Genomic DNA, 19,541 nt, shown 5'->3' with positions numbered 1-19,541 from the left:
CCGATTCCCCAGTATGGCAGCTCATGGCGAAATGCAAGTCAAACTCCAAGGACAAGGTCAAGAGATAAAAAATGTTGGTACCAAAGAAAGGTCTTGTTACTAGGAATCAACCTGTGAAATATGAAAGCCCTTGCATCAACCATTTAGAAATTATGGTCAAGGTTTAATTTTTTTTTTTCAAAATCTCCACTGTTATGGTCAAAAGGGAAGGTTTTGTCACAAGGAATACACATGAGACATATGAAAACCCTAGCACAAACTCTTCAAAAATTACGGTCAAAGTTTTTGAAAAATATGTCAAATTCAAAGGCCAAAGTCAAAAATATTTGTACCCAAGTAAAAGTCTTGTCACGAGGAATAGATATGTGACATATGAAAGCCCTTCCTTCGCCCGTTCAAAAGTTATGGCCAAGGTAAAAGTATTTTCAAAAGTAGGTGAAACTCCAAGGTCAAGGTCAATGTTGTTGAAACCAATGGAAAGGCCTTGTCATAAGAAATATATAAGTGAAATGTGAAATCTCTAGCACCAACTGTTCAAAAGTTATAGTCAAGGTTAAAGTTTTCAAAAGTAGGTCAAACTCCGAGGTCAAGGTCAAAATTGTTGGTACCCAAGGAAAGGTATTGCCACAAGGAATGCACATGGGAAGTATGAAATCCTTCTCAATAAAGTTTGGTAAAATTTTGCAGAAGTGGTTCAAACTCAAAGGTCAAGGTCAGAAGGTCCAAATTTGTTGGTACCCAAAGAAAGGTCTTGTCACAAGAAATACATATGTGAAATATGAAAGTCATAGCTCTAACCGAACAAAAGTTAAAATGTGATGCACAATATGATGCACAATGGCACTATGTAATACCGGTATAGATTCCATCCGTGAAAGTCTCATTATACTTTAAAGTGGTATAGGAGGAGTCGCAGATAAGAGATGGGTACCCCAACGTAATGGACGGACGGACAACCCCATCATTATATACCTCCGCTTATCAAGCGAGGGATATAAAAATAGCATTGAAAATCACTGGGAAACCCGAGGCTGATAACTTGATTAAAGAAAGAACAGGAAAAAATTATTGTAAATTTCTTTGTTTTCATTAAATCATTTTATAAATTACTAATATATAATAATTAACAATTTAGTGACATTGAAATTAAAAACGACCGTAAAATGTACGAAAATAAAAAAACGACCAGAGATAAGTAGTGTCCACAACTGCAAAGTGCTAGAGTTTTGTGTTTGCACTCTTGAATACGAATCAAAAGTTTTCTTTATACACAATATGCATAAAATCAAACTGATTAAATATATCTTTAATATAGCGTGTTCCAAACAGACTGGTTCATAAATGAAAAAAACCCCCACATATATAGAAGAAAGAAATAAAATTCTTTAAAGACTTCAAGGTTACGACTTTTGCAAAAAAAAAAAATACAAAAAAACAAAAAACAAAAACAAAAACAAAACAAAAAACAAACAAACAAACAAACAAAAAAACCGGGTTATTATATGATGACTTCAATTGCCATTAATTCTGCCACATGGCTTAATGCGATTGATTGTGCCAGAAAGAGAACATTTCACAAAGAATACTTCAGTTCCAATTCTTGCATAGTAATGAAAATTTTACAATATTCAGATTGACCATTATTTAGACTCAGAAGTTATATACTATTCAGCATTTTCACTAATCAAGGGTTTCTGATCCGCTACTCTCCTCACAATGGAGGAGGGTAGAGGATCAGAAACCCTTGGATAGCGAAGATGACTATTCAGAGAAATCAGGGATTTGCGCTTTCAACGATTACAGTGTAACAAAGTATGCATATTATGCATGTTTAACTCACTTCATTTCATTGGTGATCATGAAATAACATTAAATCATCTGTGTAATATTATTCATTATTAGTCATGTTAAACGTTGTCTACCTGATGTCCCGACGAAAACAGGAAGTTTCCTAGCAATCTACAGACTACTAATGTGAATCTAGAAATCTGGCAGAATTTATATCATGTGACCCACAAAAGGGATATAAATGACACATATGTATATGGTCTTTTATTGGAATGAATGACATACGTTTCAACAATGAAAGACCAATGAATTCTTTTCATAAATTAAAGAGACCAAAAAATAATTCGTATTTATGTTAAGTATAGTGGATGTTGCAAAATCAACGATTGCTTGGACCTGTAGGCAAATGTGAAATGCTTTGCTTAGTACGTCACACTGTGATTCCTTCCGAGAGAAAACATAAATGACAATTCCTTAAACCCACCCCCATTCACCCCCGAAAAAATACATTTTGAAATATAAAGTTAATAAAAAGGATGGTCAGAAAAACAAGTATTGTGATCACAATTAAACACAAGAATATCAATTTAGTGCAGTAACCATCCGGAAAATGTTGGCTTGCCATGCAGATTACTATGAACGTTGCCATCGCCAGCGTACGTGGAATGGATGCGGACAAATACAACATCTCCTCTCGCGACATGCGCAATAGCAGTACCGCTTACAGATCCGTCGTCGCCATTTTTGGCGCGCAAAAATGTAACACCAAAGATATCGTTGTTAATCATTAATTCAGTTGAGTGTTCAGCATCAGACATTCTAATAACCCAGATAAATGCGTAAATTCCCTCTTGTGGTGCTGTAAAGACCCCAGTGACTCCATTATATCCGTTGCCAACATTAGTGCGTACTTTATCAAAGATGAGGGTATGGTGAACGCCCGGACTAACTTCTGCTGAGGACATCTGGGCATAAAAAGCGATTACGCCCTCCTCATACGGAGGCATTCCATTGCTAATGGTATTAATCAGCAGTCGACGTCCTGTCAAGAAAGTTTTAAGGTAATAGAGAGAGAGAGAGAGAGAGAGAGAGCAGATAAGAATTTCTGTATTTTCGTATACTTGATACGCGATATAAATCAACATAACTTACTTGATCTCATTATTCTTTCAGGGATATCTTCTCCATTTGATTTAGTTGTGATGTTAGTACGGTCTGAAGACACGGAAAAGTGGTTGTTAAATCTAGATTCTGTGTTCTCCAGTCGGATTTTCATCTCCTCACAGACTTTGTCTCGCCTATGTTGGGCAGTCTCTAGCTCTGTTATACGTCTTTCTTGGAGAGTATTTCGTTCTTTGAAGTCATCAATAAGGCCACTTTGGTAATGAACCTTATTCTCTAGCGCAAAAACAGTCTTCCTTAATGAAGTCAATTCTTCCAAAAGCAGATTCATTTTACTCTCTTCGAAAGCTGTCTCGGCGTTGCATGTGAAAATACATGTAGTTGACAAGAACAAAAGGATCACGAGGAAACTTTCAGAGAACGCCATTTTCAAAGCAGGAAATCTGACGTTCTTATTTCTTATCAGAAAGTGACCTTTGGCCGTTATCTATTATACCTATCGCGATTTGTGATTTAATACAGTTTTGGAATATAATCATTGTTGCTAATTGACAACTAGCTTGAAATGTATTTTTTGATAATTCATTAAAAGCATGACGATTTTTCCCTCGAAATATATGACATATTGGTCCACCCCTATATATATACTGAAGGATCATACATCGGCAATAAATATTGGGAATTTATATTTACACCTTGTTAAGCTATTCCGTACAAAAAATATGTCATACTCTTAGCATTAAATTTTTAATTCCTTTAATCCATATTCATTGTTTTTATCTTTTTCAAGCCGTTGATGTTACATGTTAAATAAACTTAAAAAAAAATTCAATGCATTTTACAGCATTTTTGACACATAAAATATGACTTCGAATCGATATTGTGATGCACATCACAAAAATGTTAACAACACAATTATATTTAAAATCAGAGAGAACATAAGATTTTTTGCTTTACAATTTATAATTACTAGATATTTACAATTAGATAATTATCATTGCAAAAACATATGTGACATTAAAGCAATTAAGCTAAAAAAAAAAAAGTTATAAAAGCACTTCTAATTTGCACAGTTTTCTTATTTCTCCTTCCAAGGTGTTGCGCATGACGTCACATTCATGACGCAAATTTTTCTTGAAATATGCATGCATATCACAAGATTTAAATTTCAGACCTTAAAAAGTGCATTAGATTGCAATTAATTTATTATCCATAGGCGTCGGAAGCATATTGTTGAAAGTGTATGTGGGGAGGGGGGTAACTGAAAGTGTGTGTGTGTGTGTGTGGGGGGGGAAACTTTTGGGGACTAAGCCCCAATTTTCATTGCCTATATTATTTCTATCTTTTCAAAAAAAAGGGGGGGGGGGCTAAGTCCCCCTAGACCCATCCCCGGTTCCAACGCCTATGCTATAATCGTTGTATTTCCCGATTTAAATCATCAGAAGGAATGGATTCATGGCAAAAAATCAAAACATTTATATTTTGGGTAAAAGCCCTTTAATTTTTTAAAAACAAGAATCATCTGAAACATTAAGAACATAGAAATCGTACGTTAAGACAACTGTAATGGTTGCATATTCATCAGAAGTATTATACATGTAATAACCTTTGAATGTATGAATTTATACATCCACCTGACAAATTAAAAAACATAATTATTATAATTAAAAATATAACAGAATTAACGCAAAAACTGTAGGATCAATGTAAATGTTCAGAATAGTTGAACATGCATGAACTAGTGTTTCAACTGTATTATTGAACAGTAAATTAAAAACGTACTTCCTTTATAGTTATCAATTTTTGAAATATCATAAAAGTTACATAATGAGTCAAAATCATGTGTTTCTTTTAAGATAATTGTATCATAAAAGAAAAGATTTATGTGAAATATGACTAAAACGAAGTTTTGACAACTCAACTGCATTGTAAAACAAGAAAAGAACTGCAAAATATAAGTGCCGGAAGAACAAAGGTTGTATCTATCGCTTTGTTGTTATCGTCAATGTCAACAATATCAAGGTCGAGCGACTTTTATTTTTAGCGTGAAACTTGTAAATTTCATTGAATTGGAGCAAACAGAAATGAGAAACAAGTTCTGATCATCTTTATTGAAGATTGTATCAAAATCCTCGGTCATCCGATATTTATATCTATGGAATTGACACCATGGTAAATTCTTCAACTTTTCTGCGCATGCGTACAATGAAGAGGAAGAAGTGAAGCAATATTTTTGTGTTGGAGCAAACAAAAATTATTTTTACTTTTATTTTTTTTCCAAAAAAGTAGATTTTTTAGGTTCTGAAACCTGTAATTTTCTGAAACCTAATATCTTCAAGAATTGAATAAAATTTGCATGTGTCATCCAAAAATTCTACTTTTGTCAGTTTTCCCCTTTTTCCGTCACAGTGTCACTTTAAGGATTGATATCGCCATCACCAAAGTATGCAGTTTGTATAATTAGATATTAATTACGGCCTTACGAAATTGATAGAAGTGTATCTGTAATGGGGATGTTTTACTAACTCACTCATTTCCATAACTTTTATATCATTAGGGGTGACTTCAAAGAAAACAACAAAAACATTAAACAACACATTATTGTAACCTTAATAACAATTCCTCTCAATAATGGTCATCAATAATTGATTCAATTACAGTTACTCTTCTCAATTGACCATTTACACGTAATCAAAATGCAGTCTATAACATCTTATAAGTTTGAAGAAAAGAATGATATTGGAGTAGGAGTCGCAGATGCGAAAAAGACAATGTAGAAAATCACCCCAAGAAGGAAAGCAGGTCAGCCTTCAAGTTAAGTCTTTTTCCAGTTAAAGAATTGGACAGTTATACAGTTTCAAAGTCATTTTTACAAAAAATATTTTTTTTTTAAAAATGCATGACGTTAAAATTAAGAATTCTGTTATGTGTTGATATTGCCTCCAGCTGCTAGAGTTATCATAAATATGGTAGAAGATATTGTTGTAATTATTATCATTAAAACCAGGAAAAAATGATCTAAGATAGCAGACAATTCCGTCCATTTCAATTCACCGGAAGTACCAGGTTCATCGGCGGTAGTCGTATCATCTTTACCATCCTCATAATTCACGACAACCATATCATTTTTGGCAGCTGTCGGTTTTACGTTGTTTTTGCCTTTCCTACACCGACAAAAACATCCATTCCAACATGAAAAGGGCACAAGTAGTTTATCATGGAGGGACTTCCACCAGGTTGAGACAGGTGTATCCGGGTCCTTAAAGTGAATCCTTATAACTAGGACGGTCAGTAAGCAACACAAGACTCCCAGGCAAAGGGTAACGGCAAGATAGACAGCTGAAAAAAGAATTTTATCATAAGAGAAATTTGAACATATATTATATTACTCAGCATTATAAAATATTTTAAAATAACTTGGCAAATCTTTAGACCGTTCATGGTAGCTCAGTCGGTAGAGGGCTCGCTCCGTGATCGGAAGGTCGTGAGTTCGAATCTCGGCCGCGACTGACTTAAGTCGACAAAAAATAGGTAGCAACTGTTCCTTCGCCATGCGCTCGTCAAAGTGAATGTTGCGGGTCATTCGGATGAGACCTTAAAAACCGAGGCCCCGTGTCACGGCAGGCGTAAGCACGATTAAGTTCCCTCACTGCTCAATGGCCCTAAGTGCCGAGTAAAGGTCAAAATTTGAAGCCCTTCACCGGTATATAGTGACGTCTCTGTGTGAGTGAAAAATTCTCAAATGGGACGTAAAACAACAACCAATCAATCAATCAAATCTTTAGAAAATAGTATCAATTTTTATCAGTTTCAATTTGTATTTTTCCTAATTGTAGTAAGCTTGAAACAGATAGAACGTTGATCTAGATTGTGTTTATTAAACTATTATAATTATTGATTAGTCAAACGAATCAATCACAGTATTATAATATCAACAGATTATATGCCGGCAGCATTTATATGAATGCTACTCACATAAAACGCTAGTGTTGATGGACGTAGATGGTATACTGTCACTGACCAAAGTAAGAAGAACCGCCAGGGCCAAAAGTACAGTAAGTATAAAACCAACCTAGTAAAAACCAACGTGTATGAGTCATCTAGTCATCAAAATTGTAGTTATAAATATTTTGGGAAAAAAATGCTTTCAAGCAGGTACATGTTGTATTTACTAGTAACTTCATACCTTTTCGCCTGAATCAACCGGAAGAATAAAGACAAAATTGTTTAAATAGGAGGTCAGTAAAATCGGAAGTAACACACTGGATATGTAGTAATTCGACTTTCGTTTCATTTTTATGCTGAAATCCAACTGCGCATACTTTTCCACATCACCATTTACTTTTGTTTCTTGTAGTTCCTTCTCTTCGACAGATGAAGATAGGATACTCCACTCACCATGTGGTCTGTATAAACAAATCACGATGTTTTATTTTTTTTCACAAACACAAACACCAAAAAATATCTTATACTTGATTTACCAGGAAATGGGTTATATAATTTTGTTGTAAGGAAAACATAGCTGCAAGTACCCGTGCAAGTAATAAGGTGTGAAATAATGAATTTTAACAGCAATGAATAAATAAATAAGTAAATGAATATATAGATAAAATTGATATGTTAATTTATAAATAAGATCATTTTCAGATTTAGTTTAAGTTAAGAGGAAAACATCATATTTGGTTAGCTTATTTATTTGTATCTTACAACAACAAATGATACGCCAATTCCAAGTCAAGAAAACACACTTTTATCTTACTTGATGTCCTCAATGTTTACAGAGCTCCTAGAAGCATTCATAACCAATTCATCGATAGTATACGCCCAGCTAGTGATTTCTATGACACACGTTTGGGTATCAAATGGATAATATGTGACGTCAACGTTACAAAATGTCGTAAAGATCCGAGGTAGCTTCCACTCAACCTCACCATCACGACTTATTTTAAACATGACATTTTCGTCTTCCAATATCGATACATCAGCAAGACTGAAAAGGAAATGGTGTTCAAGGATGCGAAAATGGTTGCGAAAAGTTACGTTAGATGACGATTAGGAGGATTAAATGACCATAAGTAAGTTTTCCCTTATAGTCCGTTCCCTTCCCATAATCCCGTTTGCACATTCTCTACGTTGTAGAGAATTGTGGGAAGGAAACCAGACTAGTTTTTCCTGTTCATTTAAACTGTATGTACTCACGAGTTATCGATGAACAATTCCGGTTTCCAAACTTCTGAATCTAGTGAGTAAACATGTGTAACATCCGGGTACGTGCCCCCGTTCCATGTCAACCGATCATCCATCCACTCCTATAATAACAGAAGTTAAATCATATACATCGACTCTAGGAACCAAAATAGGTCTCTATTTCAAAGAAAACAGATTTTTTAATATGGTGTTATCAATTATTTTTACTTTGATTAATCTTGTCATAATTAAATTTTGAGAATGAATCAAAGGGAAAAAATAACATACAATGGTCAACCATCCTGTAGTGGACAACGTTTGTGTCTTTACTTCCTGTAAACATATATAATTTAAAAAAATAAACAATTTAAAATCTTTTAGTGGATTAGGGAAAAACAAAGTTGCTTTGCAAGAGGCAGTTTTCATATGGATTACCATTAGTTTATCATAGAAAGCAATAGGAAAGGTAAATGCACTTATATATAAGAATACTTTTATTTCGCTTACATGTATAGCTTATATGTAAAATTGTTAAACATAAAAAGCAGAAATTTTGCAACTTTGACATTTCATTATAACACAATTTGGTTAAAAATAAAATCAACATACTAAATTATTAATCGTCAGGAGACTCAGAGAAACGTTAACATTGGTTCTTTCTGAAGGGCGGATCAATTTATGATACGTGGAAGTGGATAGTATACTTCCGCGTATCGTATGGACATCAGAGGTGCTCCACGCTCCTTCTGTCGGTGGTATCGTGTTTACTGTTCAAATACATCCAGATTATTACATATTTTATTTTTTAAATGGCTTTCTTCTGTACACAGATATTTACCTAGAGCGTTTATTTAAACAATAAAATGCTTTTTTGGTTGTTAGTACGGGAATTAATGTCGCAGCTGTTGCAGAAAAAATACATGACTCGCGTAAGCGGGTTTTGTAATTTTTTTCTGCAATCGCTGCGACGTTAAATCCCGTACTAACTACCAAAGAAAGACATTTATTTTATTGTTTATATTTATATCTGTATAAATAATCATTTAAAGGGGGGATAAGCACCGCCCTCAAATTTACCTGGTCTGTGAACCCCTGTCAATCAGATGAAACTGAGCCTGAGATTGGATACTGTAATTTGATTGACATTTTGCCTTTGTGTATATCTTGTATACCTTGGCTGGGGATCGTACCGATCATTGAACTAACATTCAGTCTTTTGATGTCTACCGCATATATAACATCGGGATAAAGGAGCCAGAGCTGATATTTTATTTTTACTTTATGATTAAGAAATGAACTATATATAAATAATCAGTCTGTCAAATAATTAAATAAATGAAAAGAAAAATCAGTCATATCTATTTACATTGTAATTAAGAAGGAGGGTTCATTTCGAGATACAATCTATAATTTAGTATATTATCCAAATTTACACGTATATCGACTTTACTTTTGAAACAGAAAATACCGAACTGCATTGGAAGCATCATATAATTTAATAAAATAATAATTCCTTTTTTATAATTATGAGATAGTCATATTGTCCAGGTAAAAATTCATAAGACAAGTGTATAATATTTCTTCGAGACATGGTGATCAAAGTTACGGTAAAATGACCAGTTTTAAAGAGAAATAAGCACTATTATAAAAGCTGTCTTTGCATATACATGTTATGTTTAGAATTAGTTTACAGATCCTGAAGAAAAAAAGCAGGAGAATGATTAAACTCCCGATTTGTCAACCTTTCGAAGAAACAATGCCATGGCCATTTTTACGAAACATGCATTATGGGAAAATCACGTAGAAATTATATTAAGAAATATTTATCTTATTTATTATATATTTTATACAAAATTTAGCCTTCCAACAGGATTTCTAAGTTTTAGAGACTTATTCAGCACTGGCTTTTTTTTTTCTACTTTCGTTTTGCGAGTAGACTATTTCCCTCGGTGTCGCCAGCGTACAACCCAGGATTATGGAATATTTGAAATTTAATAACGCACAAAATAATACTAAAATGTCTTCTTTATTCCAACGTTTTGAAAAAAGAATTGAACTATAGGAATCAGTCTACAATAAAATTTTATCATGTTTTATTTCAATGACAGAAGCCCATTTAGGACCTATCAAAAAGATATTTGAATTCAATTTAACAAATCGTTGAATTGGTTAAAACGAATTAAATTCGATATAACTTTTTTTTAAATTCGTTATAACGGATTAAATTTGTTATGACAGATTTGTTGAATTCGTTAAAACGAATCCAAAAAATTGTTACAACAATTTAAATTCTTAAATTTTTCATAACGAATTAAATTCGTTTAAACGAATTTTTAAATTTGTTATACAGATTAAATTCGTTTTATCAAATTTGACATTCAGGGCCTATATAGAACATTATTTATGAGTCCGGTATAACGAATTGCTGATGGGACCGAGAAAAAACTTCGGGATATCCGAGGATTCGAGATATCAGGGGTAAAATACTTGAATAATAAGTGGTTGGGACTTCCAAATTACTTCGACATATCCATGGTATTCGAGATACCGAAGTTCAACTGTGTATATATATATATATATATATATATATATATATATATATATATATATATATATATATATATATATATATATATATATATATATATATAATCTCCTGTTTTGGACAGTATTCCAAACGTTTTGAGAATCTAAATCTCAAGTCGATGATAGTATACAAAAAGGCTATATTCAAGGCCAGGACCGGGCTCTTTATATTAAGTAATTTTTTGAGTCACCGGTAAGATATTTATTGATTGTTAGATTAATCTCTTGATTTGTTGTAGGTAAAGGCACTTTGATGCTGCAAAATAAAAAAATATATATAGCCTGTGTGACGTCAGCACAAAATTCAAAGGATTTGGTTAAATTGGCAAAATCTATTTTATGAAAGTAATACGGAGGTCTATATAGGACCAATCAAAAAATATTTTTGAATTTGATAGAACGAATTGTCGAATTTGTTAGAACGAATTTAATTCGTTATAACAATTTTTTGAATTCGTTATAACGAATTAAATTTGTTAAAACAAATTTATTGAATTCGTTATAACGAATTCGAAAAATTGTAGTAACAGATTAAATTCGTTTAAACGAATTCTTAAATTTGTAATAAGGAATTAAAGTCGTTTTAATCAAATTCGACAATTGGGGTCCATAGAAAGTATTTGTGAATTTGTTATCACGAATTCATCCAATTCGTTATAACAAATTTAATTTGTTATAACGAATTCAAAAATTGTTATAATGAATTTAATTTGTAATAACAAATTTTAGAATCCGTTTGAACGAATTTAATTCGATATTACATTTTTTTAAAATTCGTTATAACGAACTTAAGATATCTGTTATAACAGATTTAATTGGTTAAAATGAATTCAAATTTTTTTTTATAACGAATTAAATTCGTTTTAACAAATTCGACAATTCGTTATGTCGAATTCAAAAATATTTTTTGATACATGTAGGTCCTAAATGGGCTTCCGTAGAGTAATGTAAATTTGCCTTACAGATTTTTAAAATAACTGTTTTATTCTGTTTCCAGAAATTTATTGATGAAACCTGGGAATTTTAATTGCTATGTTCTCAAATTAAACATAGTTGTTTTACTTGCATTTCTTTTAAGATTTACAGTTTTATAAATTATTTCACATGACATGTTGCTGTATTTAAGGTCATAAGATACCAAAAATCCGAAGAAAGTGAGTTTTTCTAATATTTTCTTGTATTTTAATTAATTTGGTACTTGATAAACTGTATTGCTCTTATTTTGAGCTTGAGGGGGATTTCACATGGTTTTGTACCGAGTTTTAATGCAGAAATAATGAGAGATTTGTGGGGCTTCGTATGTAAATTTCGTAAAAGATGTGTGTTTTAGCAATAATAGAACCCTTCCATACTGTTTTACAAATATCTATAGCATATATTTTTTGAGTATCATATTTTCTCCTAGAGGATCGGTAAGTTGTTAAAACTTGTTTCGAATCCTCTTAATTTATCAAATTTTAAAAATATGTTCAAAAGCAAATCAACAAGATCTTGTAGAAGAAATTCTTAATAACAAATCAGTACACATAATTGTGTTATTGACTTATTATAAATTATGTTCTGTTTTTTAATTTCAAATTCAAGCAGTAAAATACGCCAAGTAACATAAGGAAAATTTTGATAACTTTAATCCTGGACAAACCCACAAAACACTTAATATGTTGAATATATGTCACTATTACGTCAAACTGTATGAAAATATAATAATACTTACATGTACAAATGAAATACAAAACAGCCCAGTAAAATATCGTCACCATTTTGATTCGTTCAGTTAAATCTACCTAATGGCTCATTAAAAAAACGTGACATGATCATGTAAAGCTGTGATGGTTATCAAAAAGTTTACTAATGCACTAAACGGAACGACCTAAAACAATGATTGGTAGATAGAGCTGTATTTAAAAGACTCAACAAGCAAACGTAACAGTTTGAAATATTGAGGGGGGAAATTGACAAACCATTACCACAAAGGTCCAGTAAAAGAATCTCTCTTTTTGTTTTTAAAATCAATATAGAACTGAGAATTAAGACCCACAATTATCTATTACAATTGCAAGTTGCAAATTTCCAGAATCAATTACTATTCTTCTAGATACTTCAAGTTAGACACACAATACCCTTGAATTTTTTAAAAATCAATAGTAATATAATTGCAATTTAAAGTAATAAACACCTTTCAATTTTTTGTACGCATTATAAAACTATGGATATCAAATGACCATAGTAGCATCAAAGTATGCTGATTTTGAATAAATCAAACCATTAATTTCAGAAATTTAATTACAGTAAATAGGGACTGAGTATTTTTATTGGTTTCCTGTCAGAAACATACAAGTTTAAAAAATGTACTTATTAAAAGAGACTTAATTATAAAATAAATATCAATGGAATGAATCAACCACACAGCCAACAACAGGGTTGGTAAACAATTAAGAGCTATTGTCTGCAACCACTTAAACTATTTTGGCACGCATGGTCACCGATTTTAATGAGACTACAACTTGACACTAGAAACATATATCAAATAAAAGACAGGATAGTGTAAGAACCCCTTTTGGTCCCTTGTTTAGCATGTCTCTAAGAACGATGCAACAGTTTTTTCATTAAAACCTGTTGTCTTCCCTGCTACAAAATTAGTATTGATTCTAGGTTATGGGATACATAAAGGTCACAGGAAAGTCACAAAATGTGACAATTTCGGAATTTTCTCATTTTTTACGCAAATTTTCATCATTTTTACAGCACATTTTGTTTAAGAAAATACAGACCACTCTCACAAAAACATTACACCTTGTTGCCACTTATACTACAAAGAAACTATTTAGTATATATCTCTAAGTAAGTGGTAACCATAGATATATTTGGGATACATTTAAAATGCTGAAAAATGTTGAAAAGCGCTAAATATTCACTAATGATGGTGTAAGATGATCAAACTCGATTAACAACACAAGGCAAATAATGAAAATAGTTGACCTTAAGTAATAAAGTTTTGGCAATATTATTCTAAAAATAATTTTCATGGTTAGGCCATCTTTAAAATAATGTTTGCTTGCCCTCTCCGGACTAAGGGTTAAAAAAAATGGGTTGGTAGGTAGGTGGGAAAATCATTTTTTCTATAAAAAAAAATCATAATATATGTTGACGAAATGGGAAAATTCGGGAAAGAAAAGAAAAAAAATCTAATTCCTGGAGGTTGAAAAAAAAGTCTTGAGTAGGGCCATTTTTAGCCAGTCGGTCGGGAGAGGGCAACCGAACATTTTTTTTTTTATTATTTTTTTTTTTTAAAAAAAGGATGGTCTTAGTATGGTAACACAGTATAGACACACAAAATTTATTAATGATGCTATCTTAAGGAAAAACTTGTATATTCAAGACTGGCAAATATACAGTGTACATTGTTAGGACCTTATAACACAGATAGTAGCATACGAAAAAATGGGATTAATTGCTACATTGTAGTGTAACCATGGAAACAATGCATCAGTGGTTTAAAGTGATAATTTTTTTTCTTGGCTTTAGGAATTTAGTTACCTTTTAAATAAGGTTCACATTAATTGACTCACCTTGAATTGTATACTGGTACTTATCTGATAGAACTAATTCTATTGATATTTGAAGAAGAAAATGACACTGGTGCTTTGGTTACGAAGAAGAAAAACTGTTCAATTTGGTAAACTTTATATCAATATTAAACCTATGTGGTAGTTTCTTTGCATCAAATTAGAGATTGTGTCGTAGTCAAAATTGAAAGTCAGGTTAGTTGTACAATTATTAAACTTTGGGGATCTACATACAAGGATACGTACCCAAGGAAACAAAATATTTTTCAGCTTCTTATACGTATTTTCTATAATTTCCATAGCAACGCTCTAAATGTGGAAATTAGGACCACAAAAATAATCTCCAGTTATATATATATAAAAAATGTGCTCTTTATAAAGATGGTATCAGATTAACACATACAGAGAGTAAATTTGGAATCCCTTTGTAGTATAAAAACCTTACAACCATTGCCAATCAATTATGAATATCACATTTCTTTCTTGGTATACATGTATGTTACTAGGTTTTTTCTCTATTATTTGGCTGTATTTCACCTATAATTACTTTCATGTTTGGTTGTGAAAAAAAAAATGAATGAATAGAGGATATTCAATGTTTTGTAGATGAATATGGAATTTATTTCACGAGTGGGGCAGGATTTTTTGATATTTTCACGAGTGCGAAGCACGAGTGAAAATATCAAAAAATCCTGTCTCACGAGTGAAATAAATTCCATATTCATCTACAAAACATTGAATTTTCTGTTTATTACATTTTCTTTGATTTTCCCTTTGCCTCTGTCTTTTCTTAACACAGTGTCATAGGCTTGACGTCATAGTTGAGCGGTTGAGACGTCATAGCTTAGAAGTTGTGTGTCAGATTGAAAACATTACATAGCATGGATTTTAGCAATATATTTAGGAAGAAATTTGCAGTTTTAGCTCTATCAAGATGCTTAGTTACTATATCTATCTTATGACAGGCCAGAAATTATTTTTTACTTACTTTGATATCCTTTCACACTGTGAGAGAATATCATTTTTGGTATTCTTTCACACTGTGAGAGAATGTCACTTTTATTCAATAAATAAATCACAGTATTTCACTGTTGAAAATGTAATAAATAAAATTATTAGGTTTGAATACTTTGTTTCCATAGTAACGTATGTAATAGTTGATTTCTCTTTCTATTTATCAGGCATTTAAGAAAGCCCTCAACTTTTGGAAACAGTCATTGTCACTTACCTGCATTGCTGTAAACGTTAAACATAGGACTCTGAACACGCTGAAAAATCATAGCAACCAATGTTTGAATGATTTGAGCTAAACGTATCAAAGACTTTAACATAGAGAGTTTGGAGAAATTCTGAGAGTATGCGTGCCACAACTCCTTTATAAAAGTTCAAATGGAATAGCTCTTGATAATCAATATCTTTATATAAGGGGTTGAACAAATAACTAATAATCAATACATTTGTACATTATTTATTGCATATTATATTAGGCTTTACTGTCATAATGATACTTGATAACTAATTGGATCATCGAATTATTCTTGAAAGTGAATAAATGACTAATTACTTGTTTGAGGACTCATAGTTCTTTCTTTCCATTGTCAATGGTGTCGTAGATAACTTAAAGTTATATAGAGAACACGTTGAAAAATATGAGGGGTTAGCAAAAAGTTGTTGGAGTGGTGCGATAAAATCAATTATATATATACTATGCTGTCAAAATTTATAGTGATTGTTAACATCAAAAGTTTAAAAAGTATTGACAATCTTTGTTTGAGTGACAATTAGTCGAATTAATATCCTCAAATTTGGTCACCCGGCGCTATTCGTGTCGCCGCTGAGTTTTATGACGTTTGACAGCGTCATTGCTTCTCAATGTCCTCTGATCCCTCTGCCTCTATAACACTCTCTCTGCAGTTAAATAAAGAAAGAAATCCGTCGTGTTTTATTGATTTTACAATGTCATGAACAATTGATTTCAATTTGCCTGTCGGATTCAATTTCTATCGCACACGAGCAACGTCCCTTCCGACGTGACTTGCACATCCGGACTAAAAATCGGCATTAAATCTGTGTCCGGACTACAAATCGGCATTAAATCTGCGTCTCTTTCTCTCTCTTGAAATCATTAATCTTATGGCATTTAAAAACATATAACCTAACCTTATTTTATATCCATCTAGACTGTTTAAATAATTCCTAGATCTGTGCCAGTTTTTCTAAAGTGAAATTTTATAAAATATGGGAAAAAAGGCATCGCTAAGGACTCATATTCTAGCTTAATTTTTAGCCTCTTATTACCATCCTCCTTGGAAGACGGTATACAGAGTTGAATCTTCGGGCTGTGCACTGCCTCTCTTCTGTGATTGGTAGAAAATTCATGATCTGAAAATTTTCGATTATTTCATTGGTTGAAATGCTGTCAAAGTAAGGGAGATAATTTTCTGGCGATCTAACATTCGTTTCAAGATTTTCAATAAAATAGACAAAACGAACAAAATTGCAATAAATCAAAATGACTAACATTTCATAGCAACTATTATTTGTGTTCATTCTTTTTTTCTCCGTTTATTTAGTAGGGCTAATGTCTGTAAAAAGCTGTTGAAGATTTTTAAAGCCAAGAACTACAGTACTCAAGAATGATTCGGCCTGATAAGCGTATGTCAGTTTACTGTTTCAGGTTGTTCCTAAAGACAGCAAAGCTTTTTGAAAAAGCTACACTTGTTTGAGCATTTTATAAAAATTAAAATACGGTAAGATTTCATAGAAATTGTAAAATGATGTAAGAATTGCAAATTTATAATTGTGAGCAATTGTGTCACATCACAGTGAGTGGATTAGGCCATTTTTAAAAAAAATTGTTTGGTTGCCCTCTCCAAACCGACTGGCTAGATATGGCTCGACTCAAAACTTTTTTAACCTCCATAAAACAGCATTTTTTCCCTTTTTATTCCTGAGTTTTCTAATCCCATTAACAAGTGTGTTGAAATTTTCTGGAAAAAAATTCCCACCTACCTACTTACCTACCAAATTTTTTCCCTGGGAGGTAAAACATACATTGTTTTAAATTGGCATTTACTTGATTGATATATATGAAAAAATGCTGATATTAAAAGATTTTTTTCTTCGTTAGTCGGAGTGAAATATTGAGATAACAAACAGAATTCAGAGCAAACATGGACCTCCAAAAACATCAGAGGTGGGATCAGGTGCCATGGAGGAGTGAGCATCCCCTGCCGACTGGTCTCACTAGCCGTAAGCTCCTTGTCATGATCGGTAAATAATGTGTAAATAATGGCCTAACAATTAGTATGAAAAACGTCAGTCAACATATGACTTTATGATAGATTGTATTTGCTGACAAGGTCATTGTATCATAGGACCATAGAACTTACGAAATGCTGACTTTAAACGAGACTGTTGATATTCTTGTTTCATCAACTTGTTTGTCAATAACTTACCTCGTTTTAGAAATTGTTCATACGTAGAGCATGCTCTTGCGTATCGAATCAACTGAGAGATGTACACGCCGTATGCAGGTGATAAGGGTGTATTGCTGTATAAGTAAGGGAAGTTGACGAATGAAAATTTAAAGTCATCACGTTTATCATAAAGCTTTGTTGTTAGATTACCATTAACGTCTTTTTCTAGTGAAATATCCAAATATGAAACAGATGGGTCAGACTCTGTAATATCTTTTACATGTATTTCAAGCTCACTTGGATATATCGTGTCAACATATGAATGGAATTAACTATTTTTAATTGATAATACGTCGTCGATATATCTAAATGTCGAGTTGAAGGCCACAGGAAGAGATTTCTATTGCCCATGTATAAGATTTTGAATAAATTCTTCTTCATATGAATACATAAATAGGTCTGCTAACAACGCAATTGGTACCCATGGAAATCCAACAGATTGTTGGAAGACCTGGGGTCTGTTTTACAAAACAACTTACGACTAAGACCAAATACTTTAGTTGTTTGTAAAATTTGGCAGAAATAATGATTTTGGTCAAAATTTCTAGCATACGAGTATCTTTCTGCATTCCTTTTAAAAAGAATAAAACCATTTTCAATTTAATGTAAATTAGAAAGTCATAAGCAGAATAAAATTTTGGTCTTAGAGGGAAACTTAAAGACCAAATATAAATACTGATATTGTTCATCATTCATTTTTGGTAGATTGAGAGTCATCCCTAACTTCAAATCCTTAGATAATATACTGACTTTACATTTTCTTACAAATATGGTTATGTCTTTCAAAAAGAAACTTTTCTGTGCTTTTGTTGACTTTAAACAGGCATTCGACACGGTGTGGAGAAATGGGCTTTGGTACAAATTGTTAAATAATGGCATTAGTGGTAAATGTTTTACATTTATAAAAAATATGTATAATGGAGTTAAGTCCCTTGTGACTATGAATGGTTTTTCATCTGAGTTTTACAACTGTAACATTGGTGTACGCCAAGGAGAAAATTTATCGCCTCTCTTGTTTTCTATGTATATTAATGATTTAGAAGAATTTCTCATTAGTAAAAATGTGCATGGGCTATCCTTTAATGCAAGCAGTTCAAATACTGTAGAAAACCAATTTTGGCTGTATTTTAAATTATTTATTTTGTTCTATGCTGACGATACAGTTATGATGTCTGAGTCTGCTGAGGGTTTGCAACACGCTCTTAATGAGTTTCATTCGTATTGTTTACAATGGAAACTGAATGTCAATGTAGATAAAACAAAAATTATGATTTTTTCGAAAGGTCCATCTGTAAAAAATGTATTCTACTACAATAATTCTGTTATTGAAATTGTGAATGAATTTAAATACCTAGGTATACTATTTTCCCGATCCGGTTCATTTTGTAAGGCTAAAAAACATTTATGTGAGCAAGCTCAAAAAGCCATGTATGGTGTTATACGAAAAATTAGACAATTTAATTTACCAGTAGATTGCCAGCTTGATTTGTTCGATAAAGTTGTCACACCAGTACTTTTGTATGGATGCGAGATATGGGGTTTTGAGAACATTGAAATAATTGAACGCGTCCATCTCAAGTTTTTGAAATATATTTTTAATCTGAAAAGTAGTACTCCTAGTTATATGGTTTATGGCGAAACGGGTCGATTCCCTTTGTATATAACGGTGTATATAAGAATGATATCACATTGGGCAAAATTACTGGTAAGCCCTGAAAATAAGATTGTTTATGTTACATATAAGAATTTATTTGAACAGTTTTGTTCAGGAAGTCATAAGAACCCTTGGATTTTATGTATTAAGAATATACTT

General features: G+C 32.2%; 2 protein-coding genes across 2 annotated transcripts; both read right to left on the bottom strand.

Annotated features, from left to right (window-relative positions):
- Window positions 1-2,369: 2,369 nt before the first annotated feature.
- On the bottom strand, window positions 2,370-3,337 carry LOC133196154 (uncharacterized). The gene is made up of 2 exons (XM_061332084.1): window positions 2,941-3,337; window positions 2,370-2,830 (listed from the first exon to the last, which is right to left on the bottom strand). Exons 1-2 carry the CDS (start codon window positions 3,335-3,337, stop codon window positions 2,376-2,378), a joined length of 852 nt encoding a protein of 283 aa, XP_061188068.1. The 3' UTR covers window positions 2,370-2,375.
- A 2,491-nt stretch (window positions 3,338-5,828) lies between these two features.
- On the bottom strand, window positions 5,829-15,529 carry LOC133196153 (neuronal acetylcholine receptor subunit alpha-7-like). The gene is made up of 8 exons (XM_061332083.1): window positions 15,478-15,529; window positions 8,707-8,864; window positions 8,386-8,430; window positions 8,110-8,219; window positions 7,670-7,900; window positions 7,097-7,316; window positions 6,886-6,982; window positions 5,829-6,249 (listed from the first exon to the last, which is right to left on the bottom strand). Exons 1-8 carry the CDS (start codon window positions 15,527-15,529, stop codon window positions 5,834-5,836), a joined length of 1,329 nt encoding a protein of 442 aa, XP_061188067.1. The 3' UTR covers window positions 5,829-5,833.
- Between the last annotated feature and the right edge of the window lie 4,012 nt (window positions 15,530-19,541).

The sequence above is a fragment of the Saccostrea echinata genome, unplaced genomic scaffold, assembly GCF_033153115.1.
Source record: "Saccostrea echinata isolate AGI-Se365-2 ecotype Australia unplaced genomic scaffold, CSIRO_AGI_Sech_v1 ptg000030l, whole genome shotgun sequence".
NCBI lineage: Eukaryota > Metazoa > Mollusca > Bivalvia > Ostreida > Ostreidae > Saccostrea > Saccostrea echinata.
The sequence above is the reverse complement of the archived record's forward strand: the minus strand, read 5'-3'. Positions and strand labels throughout refer to the sequence as shown.

What these genes read in the sequence shown, in the direction of transcription:
- LOC133196154 (XM_061332084.1), bottom strand. Translation starts at nt 3,337, where the DNA reads ATGGCGTTCTCTGAAAGTTTCCTCGTGATCCTTTTGTTCTTGTCAACT. An exon ending in TGAAAGAATAATGAGATCAA is followed by an intron (nt 2,831 to 2,940) that starts GTAAGTTATGTT and finishes CTTTCTTGACAG; the next exon opens with GACGTCGACTGCTGATTAAT.
- LOC133196153 (XM_061332083.1), bottom strand. Translation starts at nt 15,529, where the DNA reads ATGATTTTTCAGCGTGTTCAGAGTCCTATGTTTAACGTTTACAGCAAT. An exon ending in GTAAACATTGAGGACATCAA is followed by an intron (nt 7,317 to 7,669) that starts GTAAGATAAAAG and finishes TTGTTTATACAG; the next exon opens with ACCACATGGTGAGTGGAGTA. An exon ending in CATCAACACTAGCGTTTTAT is followed by an intron (nt 6,250 to 6,885) that starts GTGAGTAGCATT and finishes TTCTTTTTTCAG; the next exon opens with CTGTCTATCTTGCCGTTACC.